This window comes from Stegodyphus dumicola, chromosome X1 (assembly GCF_044657685.1).
Source record: "Stegodyphus dumicola isolate Sdum_Otavi_A_Nest chromosome X1, ASM4465768v1".
In the NCBI taxonomy this organism is placed as follows: Eukaryota; Metazoa; Arthropoda; class Arachnida; order Araneae; family Eresidae; genus Stegodyphus; species Stegodyphus dumicola.
Genome location: NC_140780.1, coordinates 164672987 through 164695821, shown reverse-complemented (window position 1 = coordinate 164695821; position 22835 = coordinate 164672987). Strand labels below are relative to the sequence as shown.

The following is a 22835-nucleotide window of genomic DNA, read 5'->3' as shown; positions in this document are numbered from 1 at the left end:
TAAAAGAATGAAATTAAAAAATTCTTATTCAAACTACATAAAAAGAAGTGAGAGTTAGAAAAAACAAAATTTATACCCTTCTTATTAAAGAAAACAAAATTTCATATAAAAATAAGAAATTAAAATTAACCTATTTGTTGTGACATGGTAGGTTTGAATAACATTTTGAATTCACTTCATCACTTTTTTCACACAGATATTTCACATTCCATCCCTTTGTTTTACACATATACTTGATGAATCCCCTGCCACTTCCATTGGACTAAGCAACTGCAACTGACCAGACAGGAGTTTGTGAATAAACTGTGATCTTGTAGTTGTTTTAAAATTTTTCAGAAGTTCCAGGTCAACAGAAAATATCCTTTATCATATTCATTACAACTACCAATATACAGCAAAAATTATTATATACTTTCCCTAGGTACTGTATGTAATATGGAGATGTATTTCATATTTTACCAGTTTCTGATTTGGCATTTTATAGAAAGCTTAGGCAACGTGGCAAATGTTTAATCATTTCATACATTGCTGGCCAATTTTCAGCATTCTATAAAATGCCTAGGTATTCTACAGAATGTTGGATTTCATACTTTGCCGGTAACATATACATGTAACATGTGTACTAAATTCCATTCAAATCAGTTGATTGGAAATATCTCCTCATGAATATCTTCAGTTTAGTTACTAGATTTTTTTAGAACTTATAAAATTATCCCATTTGATATGGAAGCATGCAATGGAGAAGTTGTTAATATGGTCAGTTACAAAAATAAATGACTAAAGACTGTGAATGACTCTTTCACATTTGGTGGTTATGAAAAATATGTGTGGGTGTATTTTTAAATGTTTTCTTTTATTATGAAAGTCTCATTTTTTTAACTACTGTGAAAAAACTCGTTATTCTGAATACATTTTAGCATTATTTTAAAAGCATTATTTTAACATTAATCTTTGGAATCCTCTGAATCCAGTTCTGAAGATGTATTCATTCCTTGTTCACAGTGAACCATAAATGCACATTATCATTTACATGTTTATGATAGCGCTGGAAATTTTGTCTATTGTATTACTTTTCCAACATATTTTACTGAATAACACCTGAAAAATAATTCCATAACTATACTGTAATCTATTTTCATATAAAAGGCGACAGAAAATTCACTCATTTTAACAGTTTTTTAAAGAAATGATTCAAAACAAACTATTTTCTGATCACTTTTTAAAGAATTTATTTTCATATAAACACAAGTTATCACAAATTTAATACAAAAGTTTCAGCTACTTCTAAGCAAAAATATGAAGTGTACTATGTTTTCTAAATTTTGTTATATAATTTGTTATAAAAACAGGTAAGTAAAATGATATATAAAAATAAAATGCCAAGCTGATATATTTATAGTATGTACATTTTTACTTATTCTTGTAAAAAAGGGATGAAAAGGAGATGGAAAAATTCGCAAATTACATAAATCTGATTTACTATAATATCTATTCTTATGCTGCAAGATCTTTATACAATTAATTAAAATCTTTAAGCCATATTTACTCATGAAACAAGTTAGTCTTTATGCTCTGGAATATTTAACTTTTTAAAAGTATTTTTCAACTAATAAATATTTTATATATTTAAATATTACTTATATTAAAGCAATTTTTATTTTCAAACATCTCCGTATAAAGTTCCTTAAGATAAGTGAAAGAAAGCCAAAATGATTTAAAACACTTTCATTAACCAGCTAAAAACAGAATTTATGCCCCTATATTTATTGACACTAGATTTAGAAAAGCTTCTGCTAATTTCCCTACAGATGTTAATTAACTCTAAATTCTAAAAAATTCCATAAAGCAATATAAAAAAGGACATTTCTTATGCTAAGATTCCAAACATTCTGGTTATAAAGTTCATAAAAACAAATTCATAGAAGATAAAACAAAATAACCATAATTGGATATTCCAACACTTTGAATATTTCAATTTTGTCAGCTATGCATAATCAATCAGAAGGTCTTTTTTTGAACAATATTAAAATCTATAAACATTTTAAGAGGATGGTAGAAAACAACACATACTGAGTTGTTTTAAATGGCAACAGAAACACTACAAACAACAAAAACTAGAGTTCTTTTGACAGTACATGATTATATTCTTCCATGTCAAAAAATAAGAAATAATAACTTGTAATAATGAAATTTGAAATGCTGAAAAATATACCACTTTATATGTAGTTCATGTAGTAATGAGAAAATATGCAAAATACATCCATTTAAATAAACTTAACATGAACAAGTCAAAAAGTACGAGAAAGAATATTTCAGATCTCAAAGTTTTTTCAAAAAATTCTCAACGGTACAACTCTGATATACGCCCTAATTTCACCAAATGTGGCGATATGTGTTCTGCGCTGGTTTTTGGTGCGATTGCGTGTTCTATGGCAACCCTGTTGACGTTGAAAGATCTTTCGCTGGAACTCGTTGATTCGCATCTGTGTCTGAGAAGATGGGAGGGAAAGATAAAATGGTTGTTGTTGAATTGAAGTTCGGCAAAAGGAAATATCATTGTGGCCATCCTGTTAAGGGATAGTGGGTATTTGGAGGTGTGCAAAGAGGGTCTGGGAGATTATTTTTAATGGCTGTGTACGATAGAAGTAGGGATTTGTGATTTTATTTATTTGTGAACCATAGTATGAATTTTCTGGAGTGTGTCTGTCTGTCATGTAAATAAGATAGTGATTACGTGGCAGCACGTTAAAGGCGGTATGAAATTGGTATTTCTGCTGTTCAAAAAAGCATTACTTCATGGTAAGTGAATTTTATTTTGTTCTTGTTCTTATTTTGTAGAATGTTACGTTCATTGATTCTTTAGTATGAATTTCTGTCGTTATTATTGTTTTTGAAACAGAATGCTGTGTACATGGTATTATTTGAAATTTATTGTTGTTATGTTATTTTATTAAAGCGAGGTGTGCGTAGATCGTAGATTCGTTCCTTGCCTAAATTGTGCAATTCGTAGATGTTTTTTAAGTTTAAACAGGATGATGTGTACATGGTATTCTTTGAAATTTATTGTTGTTATGTTAAATTTATTAAAGGAAGGTGTGCGTAGTTCCTAGATTCGTTCGTTGCCTACATTGTGCCATTCGTAGATGTTTTTTTAAGTTAAAACATGTCACTGTATACATGGATTCTTGTCAAATATTTTTGGTTAGAAACTTTACGTTTTTGCTATCTAAATTTTTTGTTTTTATTTCGGATTTTTAGCTTAAATCGTGTGTTCAAAACGTAGTTTTTGCATGTGCGAAAACCACGTTTTTGGAAACATTTTAGGCTTAAAGTTCGAAATGTAGACAAAAAATTTAGATAGTAATATGCCAGCATGAAGTTTCTCGCCAAAAATGTTTGGCGAGAAATTTGGCGATTTGAGGGCGCATGTCAGAGTAGTTCCCTTTCAACAGTTTCTTAACTTGAATACATGGATAAATTTTTAAAGATTAAAAAGTGTAATAATCACAACATCTAAATTCAACACAAAGCTTTTGCTTCAGAAAGGCACTCAGCAGTATATTCATCAAATGTAAGTCTTTAATCATATATTAAAGACATTTTCTTTGCTAACTGGTAAATCTCAGATTTGTAGAAGACATCTTTGTATTTCCACATTGTTTTGTCAACAGAAAACACAATTTCACTTTTGTTAAATCCACATTTAGCATAGGAATGTATAACAGATAATGTTTTAGACAGCAAATCTGTCTTCTGTGCATGTTTCTTGAAATACCAAACTCTAAATTCATCATCTTCTAAACTCTTTTTTACTTTAGTTACATCAAATATAACATGAGATATTACATCTCCTTCATTTGATGCTCTTGTTTTTAATAATGTCACAAACGGTATATTCAGATTATAAGCGATGACATCATTTGGAAATTCCAAACAAAACTTTTTCTCTTCCACACTCATAACACTCACTGTATTATCAAAATGCTTAACGACCTCAGTTAAATTATAATCCATTTTTGGGACCATAAAATGGTCTATATCAAGTTTTAAAATTAAATCTGCATAATTTTTAGCACTTACACGATGAAGGCAGTCTATAAAGTATATATCTGAATCATAAAATACCTCCTGAAGTCCAAACGGGAGATTCCATTTTAAAAACAGCACATATGTTTCAGTTTTTGTACCAATATTTAGTAAAAGTCTCCTTACATTTAGTGACATGCCTGCATCATAAAATATAAAAAATTTTACTCCAATATAAGAATGAAACATAATAAATTCTAAAATTCTGTAAACGTCTTTAAAAACAGGTTGCAGAGGTTTCACACATAATGCATAAAGACCATGACTACGAGTGTATGAATCTTCATAAATAACTGGTAAATCAAACGGCATTGTCATGTTTCTATACCTAAAACTAACACTATAAGGTGCTTTATGTGCATGAAAAGGTAAACATTCTAGGAATAAAAATAATGATGACTGCCTTTTCTTTACAAGGAAACGTTGAGTATATTTTACTGCAATGCTTTTATCACTTTCATGCCACAGCTTGCATTCTATTTTATCCAAAACACTTAAAGAGACATCCCTAGAGAAAATTAAAGTTCGCGTTTTTCCAGAGATCCAATATGATGAATAGGCATAAACACCTGGAAATATTTCTGTCCAATATGGCATATTTGTTATCATTTCCTCAGTACTAAAATTATATTTTGCCATTGCTTCAAACTTCGATAAATTTGTATCACAATTAGACTTGGTATTCTTAGACTGAAAGTTCATCATTTCAAAGAGTGTACTAAGTTTAGCATATTTCTGCCTATAAATAAACAACAGAACGAAACCTGTAAATACTATAATAGCTATCAATAACCTTGTATACTTCCTCATTCTTATTCCAGAGCTCTTCCTTTTACATAACTGGAATTTCTGCTTCTGAAATGAAATAGTAAAAATCAGTAAAACATATCACATGGCTCCATAAGTTAAATATGCAAAAATTCATTAAAATTAATCAGATAAGTTTCAATGCCATACATTCTAAATCACATTTCAATGTAACAAACAAAAGTAAATTAAAATTTGACTGAAAGCGAATTATAAACTTAATCATGCAATATTTAACCCACCAATTCACCTAAGGGTTTCACTAAAAAATCCCCAATTTCCCAAAAATGCAATAAGAAAGAATATTTTCTTGATTTTCATGTGAGAAATGATTTAATGTCTCGATTTTAATTTCATACCTGGATTTATGTGCTTTTAATGTATGGTCTTAATTTCTTGAAAATATTTCAAAATGTGAGAAATAGATACTTTCTTAAAACATTACAAAAAACATTCTAGGTTGTTTATAAAATATTCATGTTCTGTAAGTGATAAATAATACACTCACTAAGAGAACAATAAATAAGATTATTCATAAGGCAGCTAGTAAAATATTTGCATGTGTTCATAAGTTTTTAAAAAAAAAGTTCCACACCTTCACATATATTATTCATAGAAATGTTCTAAAAATTTTTTTCTTAATTTTGTTTTAGACACTTTCCAATGCATATCACTGAAGATTTTTTAGACCAAATTTAGAGAACATATATAAAACAATCATTTAAGCTATTATTTGTTCCATCTTAGATAAAACATTTATTATTAAAATTATAGGTGGTTCTAAAAAAATATCAATTATGCATAGTTTTCTCAATTTTCATGATGAAGACACAAAATGCTTTATTTTTAATCTATAAAAGAAAAAAAGAGTGCCTTAGTAATTGAAACTCTTTCTCAGTTGGAGTCAAATAAAAAGTTAAATTTTATTTTAAGAGATCATTCCCATCCATAATGTTCAAACTATCTGAAGTTCTACTAAACTAAACTCAGCGGCGTAACAACCCTAATGGGCCAAGGCCTGCAGTGCCCGAAATCTGCTTTCTTGACCGTGGGCCTTGGGGTGCGTGAGCATATGCCCTGAACAAGTGGTCAGCTAGTCGCAGGACCCCCAGTGCTTAGTCTCCAAGCGAACTTGGTACTCATTTTATCGGCCCAAGAGATGGAAATATCTGAAGTTAAACAACTTATTTTTACGATGAAAGGTACATATCCAGAATCATTATTTAAAGAAGAAAACACAGCAACAAATTTTCTCAAATATATTGTTGTATATGCATAGGCACAGACATGTCCACGTATTATTAGCATTTTTTACATCTCTTAGTTACAAAGTTCACATACAGTTGAACTCTGACCTGCCTACATTGACAATTAGTATTTGTTCAGCGTGTTATTTTACCTTAATGCCTACATTGATTAGCAAAACAATTTGAGTTTCCCAGAAACATAAATTTCAAATTCCACATTTCAGCCTTCAGTTTGACCTGTTAAAAGTTCTACTATACAATTAACTAAAAAAATTTGATTTGAATATGACCTTCTCATACATCAATTAAATTTAAATTTTACATACTTTTTTGCTGCAATCATTTAAACTTATTTCCTTGAATCATTCTAACTTAACCATCAAGGCAAGTTAAAAGCAACAGCAAAAACTGCAAATTTTGAAATTAAGGACATACAGGAGTCAAACTTCTTGTATTTTTATATTTTCATAACAAGTATAAAACTTTCCCACATTAGTTTTCAGACTTTTTTCTCTTTTATTTTATAATATTATACATTTTATCACCTTTTTGCTGTAATATTTCCAATATACTCTTTTATTTCTTAATACTTCCTCAAAATCAATCAACCTTTCTGCTCTTTTCTATTTATACGAAACACCCTGAAACCTCTTGAACAAATCATGTTCATTTTTTTAAAAAGTTTTTTCATATGTTATATTTATAAATAATTCATGAATTATGAATTTCAGTAAATATTAAGTTTAGAAGATTTTTAGATATTTAAAGAAATTTCCTAAAGCATTACGATTATCTTTTACTAAAATAAAAATAAATAAATAAAAAAGGATCAAACCAAGATTTATATATATATATATATATAATAATTTATTTCCTAAACAATATTGATTAATTGATTATATTATCTCCTAAGTTGAATTAAAGTAGAATTATTTTAAAAGATATATATATAATTATTAACAAGGTGAATTCTGGTGAAGAAGTGTTAAGAAAAATCTTATTTTGCTTTTCACTGTCTCAGGTTTTAAGCAGATGGTAAAAGTATAGTTTAGGGTACCCCTTGGCGAAACTTGGCTATTTTTGGCGGTACATGGATACCGATTTTGTGCAATTGTTTCACTCGTTATTTTGGCTTGCGAAGCGGCGATTTTTGAGCCAAACATCGCTGCTACACAAAGCCAAAATAACAAGACAAACAATTGCATAAACTCGGTATCCATGTGCACATAAATTTATTTTCACTTAAAAGAACCCCCCGAATTGCACAAAAATGGCATTGTGCACTCCTCTGACTTTATCCGTGTACACGTCGACCTATTTTCACTTAAAAAAAATCTCCGAATTGCACACTCTTTTAGCTTTATCCATGTACACGTCGACCTATTTTCACTTTAAAAAAAATCCCAGAATTGCACAAACTTGCATTGCGCACTCCCTTTACTTTGTCCATGTACACATCGATATATTTTCACTTAAAAAGTCAAAGGAGTACCAAATTCTACAATATTGGCAAACAAAAAATACATTTTAAACCAAACAATAAAATAACATAAAAAAGGAAAAACATGTTATACATTTAAAAGCAAATATTCACTTACCATGGTTTTCGAGACCCCTCAACCTTCTGAGGAGACGCACGCGTTTTTATCGCTCCGCTTATTGCCTGCTCATCTTGCGGAAATATTGTGCTAAAGCATACAAATTTCGCATTATCATTAAGAGGAAGATCTAAGGATTACAAAGATACCAGATTTGTGATAGAGAGATTGATAGAAAATGATTTATGAATTTTCAGATTATTCAAAACTCTGAAATGGCAAAAGTATTGTAATTACGCAAGCTACAACTTTCCACCGTTCTATATGAGCCGACGCACATTGGATCTTCAAGTAACTTTTACCATCGGATGTGTAAGCTTTCCAGGAGCATTTTAAGACCAAGCTCAAGTCGTTCTATTAATTAGGGAATTTAATATTATTAAATTTGCGATTTTACACACGGTGTGGAATGCGATTGTGAACTCTGACCTTGAGCAAAAGGCCGTTGCACTCGTCTCCCCCTCCCCAAGGGAATTCGCTAAGGAGTGACCACAAAGAATGCTTCAAAAATAGAGAAGTGGGCATTTTCATACACAGTGTTTATAGTAGAACTAATTAGTGTACCGAGAGAGGACTAGCATTTTTGATCTCTGCTCATCGAGACGGATCCAAGTTTCTTTATCTGATGATATTCTGACTAATGGTTCGCAAATTACGACTTTTTTTTTTTTTTTTTTTTTTTTTTTTTTTAAAGCTTAATTATTCATCTTAGTGTGTTATATCAGTTCTCACAGCGTAGTGTGTATCATGGTGAGTGTGTTGACATCAGTTCTTACAGTGTAGTGCTCATTAGTGCGTTATAGTGATCTGTTCTAATTGTGTTGTGCCTTCGCTTTTGGATTACCTAATTCAACAGATGAAATACATAGAAGATAAACGACCAAGGATTTCCCAGCTGAAAAGAGCAATTCACATAGCAGTGTGACGTAGCAGTACGAATTAGAAACTTCAGTTTTCTCAGCTGAAACCAACAATTAACGTAGTAGTGTGAGCTAATTTGTGATACAATGATAGTGCTGTGCGAATACAGTGTTCCACAGCGTGTGTGTGTAGTACTCAGCACTATTAGTGCTTAATAAATATTATTGTGTTTACTTCATAGAGAACAAAGGAAGCGCAGAAGAAGCCCTGCAATCAAGGTAGGATTGTTTTAATTATCCGGTAAACAAAATATCCGATAATCCTACGAGCAATAATTAAGATTGCATTACATTTACACAATAGCAGTCACCTAAATAGCATCAGAGTAATAATAGCTGTTTAAAACTTATGATTTTGTGCGTTCAATTAGGAGCTGGTAAATTAGCTGCGTATTAATTCCTTAATCCTGTATACCACCCTCCTAAATATTAGCAGTTTTGCAAGGATTCGTTTCAGTGATCGTATCTTGTATATTTTTCTGTTTTATACATTTAACTATACTTATATTTGTGAGTGTTTATATATCAGTAAGTGCTAGTATGTGGTGTATTATATTTCTAGCTGTGCGTTATATAACTATGGCTTACAATAATTTAACTAATTAAGTATTTATGCTGATATTTTGTGTTATATACTTCTAGCTAATAATAATAATTTAATTGATTTAGTTTTTATACAGAGAATAGTTTCAGCGCTTATATTCTGTGTGATATCATGTTCTATACCTTTATTATGCGGCCCATAGACTTATTCATTGATCTTTACTAATTAAGCAGTGTACAGCGCTACTGCTACTTTATTAATTGAGCAGTGTGTTACCTGTCATATTTGATTGAGCAGAGTATTTGTCATATTTAATTCAGTCATATTTGATTCAGTGATCGTATCTTGTATATTTTCCTGTTTTATACATTTTACCATACTTATATCTGTGAGTGTTTATATATCAGTAAGTGCTAGTATCTTGTGTAATGTATTTCTAGCTTACAAAAATTTAATTAATCAAGTTTTCCCCCTAATGTGTTGTATAATTATATAATTCTGGCTTACAATAATTTAGCCAATTAAGTATTTATGCTGATATTGTGTGTTATATACTTCTAGCTAATAATAATAATTTGATTGAATTAATTTTTATACAGAGAATAGTTTCAGTGCTTGTATTCTGTGTGATATCATGTTCTATACCTTTATTATACGGCCCATAGACTTTTAATTGATCTTTACTAATTAAGAAGTGTACAGCTCTACTGCTACTGTTTTAATTGAGCAGTGTGTTACCTGTCATATTTGATTGAGCAGAGTATTACTTGCATTACTTGTCACTTTCCCAGATTGAGCAGAGTATTCCCACTTTCCTGATCGAGCAGTGTATGACCAGTGCTTATGTATACTTATACAACTTAGATGCAACTTATCTAGCGGCATTTCTACACTGGTAAATACACCAAAATACCCCTTGATTGCTATACTCAACTTCATCATCACCCATATTCCTTCCAGCACAAACCAGCACTATGCCTGATGCAGAAGCGTCAGTGCGCCTTTGCAAATTCGACGCAGCAACAATCGTATTAACTGAAAGTCTTAATTACGAACAAAAGATTAATACACTCTACGAGAAAGCCAAAGACATTGGCACCAGTACAAAAAATAACAAGTACCTGTTACCGACAGAGCAAAGAAAGAAACTATTGGCCATTTTAGAGGCCTTCCGGACTCTAGCCACCAGAGGACCTGCTGCCACTCCACCTCCAGCTAAAACCAACACAGGTGTTAATACTGATTCACGACTCTCCTACTCTCCACCTCAACCAACAATACACCCAGCAGCAGCTCCGGTTATCGAGCGTTCCTATGCGCAAGTGGCATCACATTCTACGAAACACACACTTCTTATTTACCCAAAAGAAGACTCGAACGCCACAAGGAAAGTACTAAAGGAACACCTGAACGCCAAATTCCCTCTCCCATCACTAGGTGTAAAAATACACTCAGTTAGAAATATCCAGAAGGAGGGGATTGCTGTTGACTGCGCCACCAAAGAGGATCTCACCCACCTCACAAAGACACTAGAAAGCACGCAAGGCAAACAATTTGCCAAAACAAAACTGCCAGCAGTCAGACTACCTAGAGTCGCAATCCACGACGTAAAACTAGACGTCACCAAGGAGGACATTGAACGGGCACTAGGCTCTGAACACAACCTTACCAGCAGCACTACAAAAGTCTTATACCGGCTAAAAGATAAAGCAAATGGCGTCAAATGGGTGCTGGAATGTCAGCCATCAGCCTTCCACCGCATCATGCAATACCCCAGATTGTATCTTGGCTGGAGAGTGCACCGAATTGCTGAATTCTTCAACACCAGACGATGCTTCCAGTGCCAGGAATTCGGGCACACGCAGCAAGACTGCAAGAACAAAGTCTACTGTGCGTACTGCTCCGGAAGCCACAACGTCAAGAACTGCAAATCCGGGATGGCCACCTGCATCAACTGTGCAGACTATAACTACAGAAGTAATAACAAAATATCCTGCGCCCACCCCGCCTATGACATCTCCTGTCCCACCTACAGCAGGTACGTTGAAAGAATCAAACGCAGCACAACCTATGAGTAATAGCACTGCAGACATCCATCAATCTATGCCTACAGACCACAACAACCAAGTAACATTTAGCCCCATAAAATGCGTCCAGATTAATCTACAAAGAGCGCAGGCAGCGACATCTCAAGCAGTCACTCATGCAACATCCTACGATGCAGATCTACTCCTGATACAGGAACCTTATTGTAGAGAGGGTCAAGTAGCAAGCCTTCCCATATCGTGGAAAGTTTATCAGCGTAAAGCAGAAACTAACGAAAAATCCCCCAGAGCCGCAATAGCATGCACCAACACATCCTGGTCTCCAATAGTCATCAAGCAAGAACGAGACTTCGTTGCCATCTTACTAGCATTCAATAACGCACAGTACATAATAGCTTCAATTTACTCTTCCCCAACGGACAGTATCACTGGCACCACCTCATACATTCTTGACACCATACAACGATGCCCTTCAACCCCTCTGCTTCTTAGTGGTGATTTTAATGCGCATAACACCATATGGGGATATGCAGATACTACGACGAAGGGACAGGAGCTTGAGGACTTTCTGGCAGCCAATAACATTCATCTATTAAATACATCCGATTCCCCACCTACATTTGATAATACCTATCATGTGGGCTGGCCAGATCTCACCCTCTGTTCAAGCAGCATCGCAAACCTAGTGCAAGACTGGACTGTGGTCGATGATGAGAGCTGCTCCGATCACAAATACCTTCACTTTCTCATAAACTGTGACACGAAAATCACAGTCCTACGTAGGTACAGGCTTCCAGGCAACAAGATCCGCCCCCTCAGTCGCTCCTTCACACGCATCTTAAGTAATGAGGAAAACAACCTTGCGCTTCACAACAGCCCAGAAGGCATGGAGATTTTCACAGACCGACTACTTGAAAACCTTAAAGCAGCCTGTAGTGAACTACTCCCCACACGCGCAGCGAAGAAAATACAAGGAGTTAAGTGGTGGACGAAAGAGCTCAGACAACAACGGCAAAAATGCAGAGCTATCAGACGCCGCATACGTTCCACCACCAATGAAGACAGAAAAATCCAACTATTGGCGACATTCCGCAAGGAGCGAGCTCTTTACAAAAACAACATACTAGCGGCCAAAATTACCAGTTGGAGGAAATTTTGCACCGAAAACAGCAATCCGTATGGAATCCTCCACAAGCTAGCCTCAAGTAAAATATATCAGCCAGCTCAAATCTTCATGCAGCCACCAAATACAAGCAACGACAATCCAGTACAAAATACAGCCACCACAATCCTTAACGAAGTCTTCCCCACAGACAACGTGGAGGAAGATACGCCAGCACAGAAAATTGTTCGCATGAATACCACCATCCCACCGACTCCACATGATATACCATTTAGTGACAAGGAAGTCAAGCAAATTTTCCAACACCTACCCCTGAAAAAGGACCCCGGTCCAGACGGCTTGGACTATAGCATCATCAAAGTTCCCTACAAAGCACGTCCCTCCTTCTTCTACAAATTCTTTAACCAACTGTTTGACAACCAAATATTCCCGCAGGCATTCAAGAAAGGACAAGTTGTCCTATTCCTGAAAAAGAATAAAAGCCCGCAAGACCCGCGCTCTTTTCGCCCGATATGCCTTTTGCCAACCCTGGGCAAAATTTACGAGAAATTAATTGTTAACAGACTAAAATATCATCTCCATAGCAACAATCATCTCAGTCCCAGGCACTATGGCTTTCGCACTGGTCTGTCCACTACGCATGCCCTCTGCAAAATTCGTGAAACAATTCAACGCAATAGCACCACAGGTTTCCATACAGCTTTCATATCCATTGACCTCCAGAGTGCGTTTGACACACTCTGGTGGCCAGCGATAAGACAGGCCCTCCGAGACGCACAGTGTCCATCCAACCTCTTCAGCGTTTTTAGTAGTTATCTAGAGAATCGTAGTCTTCTCATAGGCATCAACAATGACACTACCTTCAAAGTGCAAGAAAGAGGATGTCCCCAAGGCTCTTGTGCTGGACCGATTCTCTGGAATTTAACATTCAACTCTGTACTGGATGCAAACTGGCCACGACATACAAGTGTCATCGCCTACGCAGACGACGCAGCTCTTCTTGTCAAAGGTCGCACTCGTGCGGAGCTCGAGAAAAACGGCACCGAAGTCTGCTCCCTCCTCGCCAATATCTGCAGCAACTTAAAGCTTACAATCTCTACCGCAAAGTCATCAGCAATAATAATACCCAAAGCAGGCACGAATTCAAAGCGCCGCCCCTGCATCAAACTACAAGGAGCCAACATAAAGATTGTCCAAACGCTAAAATACCTAGGTGTAATCTGGGATAAAAAACTAACCTGGATCCCTCACATCCAAGAACTAAAAAACAAAACATCAGCTATAGCCAGAAAGGCCCGCACCTTCCAAGGTAAAAACTGGGGTCAGAATCATCATATTCAGAAGATCCTCTACCATGTGGTAGCTGAAAAAATAGTCTTGTATGCTGCTGCCGTATGGGCCCAACCGATGGGAGGACGAAAGATCAAACATCTTACATCTCTTCAACGACCATTCGCCCTGAATCTCTGTAAAGCGTACCGCACCACAGCCACCAGCTCAGCGACAGTCCTTGCAGGGCTCATTCCACTCCACATACGGGCAGAAGAGGCAGTGTACACCACCCTCATATACCTCCGCAAAGATGCAACATCTGGCAACATAACATACAGCCCTCTGCAATTTCAAAGCCCAGGTAACACTCTTCACACTCATCCTGCACGTAAAGGCACAGGAATAAGAATTAACATCTCACGGATACAGCCACTGTCAATGACGCGAGTTTCAAGGGATACGCAAATATACACCGATGGCTCTAAGCAGGAAGATGGAGTAGGCAGCGCCTTTGCACACTATGACAAAGGAAGAATCATCCATGTATGGAAAGGACGCCTTGACTTAAACAACAGTGTGTTCCAGGCGGAGGTGCAAGCAATTATAACCGCGGTAGATTACATTTTCAATAATAATATAGAACGGGCGAAAATTTTCACTGACAGTATGTCAACGCTTCTAGCACTAGATAATCACAACCACACCTCGCCCTTGATCATCAAATTACAACAACTTTTACAGCGCAACCCGCAGAAACATCTCTCCTTAACATGGATCAAGGCACATGCAGAAAATGAGGGGAATGAAGCAGCTGATAGCCTGGCCAAGCAAGCAGCCACTGATCCAGAAGCTGAAAAAATCACAATCCCAGCCCCTCCTTCCTACCTCAAAGGGCTATTACGGGGTCAAGGCCTAAATCTTTGGCAGGAAGACTGGACGCACTGCACAACTGGAAGACGTACATACAGCTACCTCCCGAAAGTCAGCACTGAACGCAACATTGCAATAGCTCCTCTTACGGCTTATATTACGGGACACGGCCCATTCCCGACCTACTTCAATAGACATGGCATAACAACCACGGACATATGCGCCTGCGGAGCGGAAGGCTCCCCAGACCACTATGTTTTTGAATGCCATCTGACAGCAGGAAATCACCTCCCTCTTCCTATCAACAATAGTGAAGCTTATCACCGCTTCCTTATAAAGCACAAACCGGCAGTAAATACAATTTGCAAAGTTGTTAACAAGCTCAAGAGAATGGGCCAAGATTTGTACTCTCCTTATTAACCAAAACTCTCAAGACATGATACACTAACTAAGTCAGCATGCAGTTCCACATTCTCAGACACATAAGTCTACTCCTAAAATTTACATAAGTCCCTATTACAGACACCTTTCAAATAATGTACAATCAAATGTATTTAACATTTCCTCTTCTGTATATGCATAATACTTAATTTTTTTTTATTTATTTTATTTTATTTTATTTTTATTATTTTTATTTTTATTTTTTTATTTTTTATTTTTTTTCCCCCTATGAGCCTGTAATTTGATCCTATTATTTTGTAACTGTATTTTTGTATCTGTATATTTAATTTGTATTTTTATTAGAATTTTATTGTGAATGTGCAAAATTACCATAGCAAATTGCAACAACAAATGTCAAAACGGTAAAACGAATGCAATCTGCCCTCGTATGGCCATGTAAATGATCTTGTTAACATCCTAAAAAGCTCCCGAGGCGGCCTCTTGAGGCCCCAGGGAGTTGTTCCTGGTTAGTGGAGGGTGCGGGACACATGCCTGTTTACCTCTGTTAGACATCAGGCGTCCCCGTCCTCCGTTACCAACCAACCAACCAACCAACCATGGTTTTCGAGTTCGCTTCGTACACCCAGAGCCACGTAAAAATCAAAATATCAATCATACTCAAGAGACTTTTTTCAAACCAGGTACTCTTTCTGATCGAACGCTTCACATAGCGACCATCTGAACCTTTTTTCCTATAAACCAATTTAAATCCATCTAAACGGTTTTAACACACACCACAAAAATGCTTACAAAACATCCCATGATTCAAAATTTCCCAGAATCATGCACCCGATTACGTCACAATAGGGTTTCCATGACATTCAACTACTCAGGCTACCATAAATGAAACAACAACTTGGTGATAAATCAAACAACAACTTCACCATAACACAAGGGGTACCTTAAAGTCTACTCTACCCTAAGCAGACTATTAAGACAAATTGTTTCATGTTATACTGATGTCAGTAGGGACTAGGATAAGCACTGGAAATGCAAAATGTATTTTCATCCTAACTGCAAAACTCTATGGAGTACATAATGTCAGGAAGCTAGAATTACTAATCTGGCTACTTCTAATAGCTCAACTACCATATTTATTTCCTTTGACATGCGTACTAGAATACAAGGGAGGGAGGGGGAAACAGGGAATACGAAGATAGGACGTTATCATAGATGTCATAAATTTAAACCTTCAATTGCACAGTGTAAAGAAAAGGTTAATCTTTGGATTATGGTAACTTGGCGATTTTTTGGCGACCAACCCTGCTGCAGCGACCTGCTAGTTTTTGTTTGGAAGCCATTTTGTTTTCACGAAGTACCGGCATTGGCTGATCTTTAGAATATGGTAACTGGTAGTTTGGCGACATTTTGGAGGCGATAAAGGTTACTACCTGGGACTTTGGAAATAATGTGAGCAGTACTCAGTTCCGATTACGCATTATTTTGTGTGAGGCAAATGAGAGATGATGGGATATGTCATGTGATATTAATGGACGAATTACGGTTCTTTAATCGGAAAAGGGGGGAATTTGGGAAAATATCTGTGGCTGTATATTATTTTGTATTAAGCTTCATTGTGTGTTGTGTGAAGTAGGGTTGAATAATTTTGGGATTGTATGGCGCTGTCTAAAGTGAAAAATCGTATGAATGTTTGGAAGATGAAGGTTTTAAACATCTTGCTGTGAACCACAAATATTATTTTAAAGATCCGGAAACAGGTGCACATAACAATACAATAGAGGGCACGTGGAGTGCTATAAAAAGCGCCATTCTGAGGCATTGTGATAAAGAGAATTTTGCTTTTTATTTAGCAGAGGAAAAATTCGCAGAAAAAATCATTCAATAATTGTATTGAATACATAATAAAAGTGTATCCACCATGTAAGCAAGATTCTGAAGAAGATTAGGTAAGTTAGTATTTTTAATTATTTGAGGATATTATTTTTATGCATTGTTCTAAATGTAAGGAAGTAAAGTAATTTGGTATTATTGGAAAATTATTATTAACAATGATTTAGTTTAAAGTAATTAGGATTGTAAGCTAATTTTTATTAATTTCATGTATGTGCTTATTTATATTTTAAGTAGTGTTTTTGAATTTAATTATATTTCAATTAAATGATAGTTATTTTGTGAATTTTAAGTTTGTAGGAATTTGGTATACGTTTTAGTTGAAGTAAACGTGCATGGAAATAATTTAAATATTTGACACTAAGTGTTTGTAATGTTTGCGGTATGAATTCGTTGGTGACGTTTATAATATAATAGATAATTTAGAGGTAAAAGTTTTTGGATATTTTATTTATTTTATACGTGGAAATGTTCATATTTGGAAAGGGTATATACTTTTTCGTTATTAGGTAATTTCATATATGTTCTTTTTAACGGGTTTAAAGATTCAGAAAATTGTCATGCATTTTCGTGAAATTTTTCTAATTTATGAGAAAAAAAGGAGTGTACATTGATATGGTGAAGAGTGTGCGCAATGCCTGTAGGAGAGTCGGTCGTCAAATTTTCGCCCAAAAATCGCCTAGTTACCATAATCTAAAGATCAACCAAGGCATTTCTTTTTTTTACTCAACATTTCCAACAATCTGCTAGCCGAATTACACTTATGCTAGAACTTTTATGGAACAAAAGTGCTTAATCATGACGAAGATTAGGTGCGAAATTGGGACAAAGTGCAGAATCGCCCACTGCTTGCCGCGTTACCTAGCTAGTAACCTTTATCACCTTACCAAAATGTTGCCAAACTACCTGTTACCATATTCCAAAGATTAACCAAATTTAAATTAAAATCAGATGCTTAAAACAAATGATGAAAAGGAGCAGCTAAAAGATTAAAGAATTAATGGGTACTTTTCCATTTTGCCGGTGCAAGTGATAAAGTCGCCAAAAATAGTACAACTGATGCCAAACGGAATATCCTCGCTGGTAACCTTTTACACCTCATTTTCAAAACAAGTCGCAGCCATTTCTTACCAGATTTATTATTTATTTCAATACTGGCATACAATTACATAGAATTTTTACCAGATAGTTCACTTTTATGCCCTAAGGCCATTCGCAGTAATTAAGTCAATCAGGATGCAATCACACCGCTCTCGAAAATATAGAAAAAGCAAAGTCAAGGGTTAAATTCATCAATTCTAATGACACTACACTAGCGAAGTAAAACACTGTGGTTTTTCATAATTTCTGAGTAAGCTATTCGTAGGAATTGAAATAATTCTTGCATTTAAACTTGTATTCCAAATTAAGATTTAACTTAAAATTAATGTAGATAATTACTGAGAGAATTAGATTTTTGTAGCGTAGTCTACGTGAGAAGAGATCACTTGGGGTCACGTGATATGAAACAGCGAATCCATATGTTGTACAATAAAAGCATAGTTAATTCAGCTGATCTTTAGAATATGGTAACTGGTAGTTTGGCAACATTTTGGAGGCGATAAAGGGACTTTGGAAATAATGTGAGCAGTACTCAGTTCCGATTACGCATTATTTTGTGTGAGGGAAATGAGAGATCATGGGATATGTCATGTGATATTAATAGACGAATTACGGTTCTTTAATCGGAAAAGGGGGGAAATCGGGAAAAAATTGGGAAATTTTGTATTTGGCTTTATTCTGTGTTGTGTGAAACAGTGTTCGTTAATTTTTGGATCCCATGGCCCTAACTAAAGTGAATTCGAAATGGGTATTTAGTGGGATTGAAAGGGGTAGTAATAAGTATTTCTTTAAGGTTGTGAGAGATAGAAGTAAAGATGTTTTATTAAGTTATTTATTTTACCTGGTACCTTGCTGTGAACTATAAGTATGATTTTAAAGATCCTGAAACAGGCGCACATATGCTTGCTTTTTATTTAGCTGAGGAAATAAAAGTTTATCAGACACGTAATCAAGATTCTGAAGAAGATTAGGTAAGTTAGTATTTTTAATTATTTGAGGATATTATTTTTATGCATTGTTCTAAATGTAAGGTGGAAGTAAAGGAATTTGGTATTATTGGGAAAATTGTTATTAGCAATGATTTAGTTTAAAGTAATTAGGATTGTAAGTTAATTTTTATTAATTTCATGTATGTGCTTATTTATATTTTAAGTAGTGTTTTTGAATTTAATTATATTTCAATTAAATGATAGTTATTTTGTGAATTTTATGTTTGTAGGAATTTCGTATACGTTTTAGTTGAAGTAAACGTGCATGGAAATAATTTAAATATTTGACACTAAGTATTTGTAATGCTTGCGGTATGAATTCGTTGGTGACGTTTATAATATAATAGATGATTTAGAGGTAAACGTTTTTGGATATTTTATTTATTTTATAAGTGGAAATGTTAATATTTGGAAAGGGTATATACTTTTTCGTTACTAGGTAATTTCATATATGTTCCTTTTACCAGGTTAAAAGATTCAGAAAATTGTCATGTATTTTCGTGAAATTTTTCTAATTTATGAGAAAAAAGCAGTGTACATGGATATAGTGAAGAGTGTGCGCAATGCTATTTTTGTGTAATTCTGGGATGTTTTTTTAAGTAAAAATAAGTCGACATGTACATGGTTTATGTGTATGTGTTATTTTGAAAAACGCGTAAGGAGTATGGTATTGTGCACTTTTTCCCAATTTTGCAGTGAATATTTGTCATGATTAAGCAGTTTTGTTAGATAAAATTTCTAGCATAAGTGTAATTCGGCTAGTAGATTGTTGGAAGAAGTGTTCAGTAGATAAAAAGAAAAGAAACATGTCTTGGCGGCGGGAAAAAAAAATAGAGGGTTGCTGGAGGAGAGTTGGTCGCCAAATTACCATAATCTAAAGATCAACCGTTAATTCTTTAATTAATGTCTTTTTACAAATTTATCGTCTTTATTTATTGTCTTTTTACAAAATTTCAAACCATATTAAAATGTTTATGCCTTCAAAATAAAAAATTCCTAAGAACTAATATTTGTTAACATTTTTTATGTGTATATTGTGTGTTGTCGCCAATAAAGTCTGCTTGGCGAGATATGCGCCGGCGAAATGGAAAAGTACCAATTAATGTTAGTAGAAAAGGAATTTGAAACAACTTTACAATGAATGATTAAAATGATGACATTTGTGATACTTTGTAGAACTCTAATGGAAGACGTATCAGGAAACTATGACTACTAGTATGGTTATGTCTATGAGCTCAATTACACATTTTCTTTAGCATGCTTACTGAAATATCAGGTATTAAGTATGGAGTGTTGTACTTGGATGAAATACAATCTGAAGTGGCAACTTTCCAACAAGTGGTTAAAATGACAACATTTGTGAAAATACGCTGCCTTGAATCGCAGTTTGAATTTCTCAATCTGTGCTAATATTTACTACACAGTGTACTCCGTACATTTAAAAGAAACCTTGACTATAATTTGTTTTAAGAATGAAATTCCTATTATTAATAAACAGAAAAAAGTAATAGGATAAAAATAAAAAACACCTTGTCTCATAAAACCTCCAAATGAAAAACATGCAACATTTGATACCATACCAAAAGATGAAAAATATGAATCTACCTCCAGAGGTGGAGTCCAGTTCTGTATTCTGCAATCATTTTCTTGGAGAGAAAAATAAATTAATATTTATTAGCTGAATTTAACTTTGGAAGTAATTCCTTGGCAGAAAAAGGTGTATGAAGCATGGTTTGTTTAATTTTGCATTCCTTTCATTAACTACAGTAGAATTCATTTACTTACTCAGTCAGGAGCTAACGTTTACTGGAAAATGTTTATTTGTGGAAATTCATGAAAGCATAAAATTAGAAGACCACAAATTCATTCATAATATTTGTGGAAATTGATGAAAGCACAAAATTAGTACCCACAAACTCATACACTAAAAGAAAAAAAACTTAGATCATGTTCATCTTTCATAACAAATGTTTAGTGGATTTTATAACATCAGATAACATTCCACATTTCCATTGTTGATGACTAACACAAAAGCACCATGTAAACTTAGGGAAAGAAAAATTTCAAGCCTCTTTTTTTTTTTTTTTTTTTCCCCAATGGGATATAGGACTTTCTTAAATAGGCTGAATGTGTAACACCAAGTCGGTAATTACAATTTTACTCTGACACTGGAAGAAACATGGTAAGTAAACATTAAAATGTTATTCAGAATAAAAGGAAAATTTGGTACAAATAATGAAGCAGCATTTTACATCAATGTATTCACAAGAATTTTATATTTCATGTACAGAGAATTTCTAAAGTACATAAAATCACATAAAACCATGAAGAATACTTTTTACTTAAAGCCCCTAAAATTTGTGTTTATTTTAATAGGAAAATTATTTTTAAGAATATTCAAAGTAGCTATAGATCTTTCTTCATAATATCATTAACATATCAAGTGATTTTATATGTAATTATTAAAATACAGTCCAGTTTTACAGCTTGACAAATGAAAAATATCATTTTTGTAAGCTGATATTTATCATAAAATAGTAAAAAAAAAAAGGGAGAATTAGAACACAAGGCTCACAAATCTCAAACTGATGGTTATAAAGTAATCCAGGTTAAAAAAATAATAAATTTAACAATTTACGTGAACTATTTTTAATAAAATCTTCGAAGATGAATACTTAAGTTAAAAGATTACTTTTATTCAGTCTTTTGTATTAACAGGTTTTCTTCACTATGCTACACGTTTTACGATAATCAAACAACCTCAACAGAGTTCTAACGTCACTCATTATCCAGTTCCAATAAATAACAAAAATTAATAGTTTCTGTAACTTACCGCAACGTTTTTCGGAACAGTAACGGAATACGAGACACATAAACCACAGGAACCATCCTCTTTTCATATTCTGGGAAAATATTGGCGATATCTGTGTTGCAAGTCCATAAGGAAAATTATGTAATTTTTTGCATGTGACGAATGACTATGCAAATAGTTTTTAAGTATCTTCAGATTTGAAAAATCGAGTCACATTTCATACGCGTATATTAATTTTAAATCTCCGATGTATCTTTCCCGAAACTGTTATTGCTATTTCGCGACATCTTATATGTAAAAAACTATAACAATGGCGATAACAGTGCAATATTGGCATTGCTATGAATATTTCTTCCCTCGGGTAGCAACCATATACATCATTACGATACATACTTAATGTTCAAATTTGTTTAGGATTTAGGATATTACTGACCTTAAAGAACAGCAAGAGTTATTAGGGAAAGTGCAGAATCGCCCACTGCTTGGCGCGTTTTTAAGAATTGCACATACTCGGTATCCATATACACATCAACCTCTCCTTGACTTTATCCATGTACACATCGACCTATTGTCACTTTAAAAGTTAGAGAAAATTGACAAAAATCCAATTCTTACTCTTGTAAAATGCTCCAAACAAATAAGTGAGCGATTCTGCACTTTAGCCGAGTTATTTATCTCTAATACTAGTAAATTGCCGCACTGATTGTAATCTGAAATGAAAGTTTACATATTTCTTCTTCAAAGCCAGGGGCGTAGCTAGGGTTTCCAGCGTCCGGGAAGCATATAAGCAAAATGTACACTGCTAAAACAACGGCTTAAGTTTGGCCAATGACAAACCAGATAAGGATCACCATTAACTCCGCCCACATAAGTGTGTCACATTTCTGACGTTTGTTTACATTCTGTTATTCGGCGTTAGGAAGTGCGTTGATCGAATGAAAAACATTTTTACTTTGCAACGTAAATCTGTTCTAGTGACACTATTTTTTAAATTTTCCTTTAAAGTATTATTTCCTTACTGTTCCAGAAGGAATATAAATTTATGTCTCAAACATTACAAAATTTCTCACTATATGCGTGAGTGTGTATACACAAGCATGCTTACATACATATATTTTCAATATATAAT

General features: G+C 34.2%; 1 protein-coding gene across 4 annotated transcripts; it reads right to left on the bottom strand.

The window, feature by feature from the left end:
• Window positions 1–1204: 1204 nt before the first annotated feature.
• Window positions 1205–22526, bottom strand: LOC118206088 (uncharacterized). 4 transcript variants are annotated; one of them, XM_035378355.2, is made up of 2 exons: window positions 22140–22526; window positions 1205–4941 (listed from the first exon to the last, which is right to left on the bottom strand). In XM_035378355.2, the coding sequence occupies exon 2, from the start codon at window positions 4894–4896 to the stop codon at window positions 3580–3582; it is 1317 nt and encodes a 438-aa protein (XP_035234246.2). In that variant the 5' UTR covers window positions 4897–4941; window positions 22140–22526; the 3' UTR covers window positions 1205–3579. The 4 variants fall into 4 exon arrangements, with proteins under 4 accessions (XP_035234246.2, XP_035234245.2, XP_035234247.2 ...); XM_035378354.2 differs by lacking the exon at window positions 22140–22526 and adding an exon at window positions 21728–22129; XM_035378356.2 differs by lacking the exon at window positions 22140–22526 and adding an exon at window positions 21587–21721.
• Between the last annotated feature and the right edge of the window lie 309 nt (window positions 22527–22835).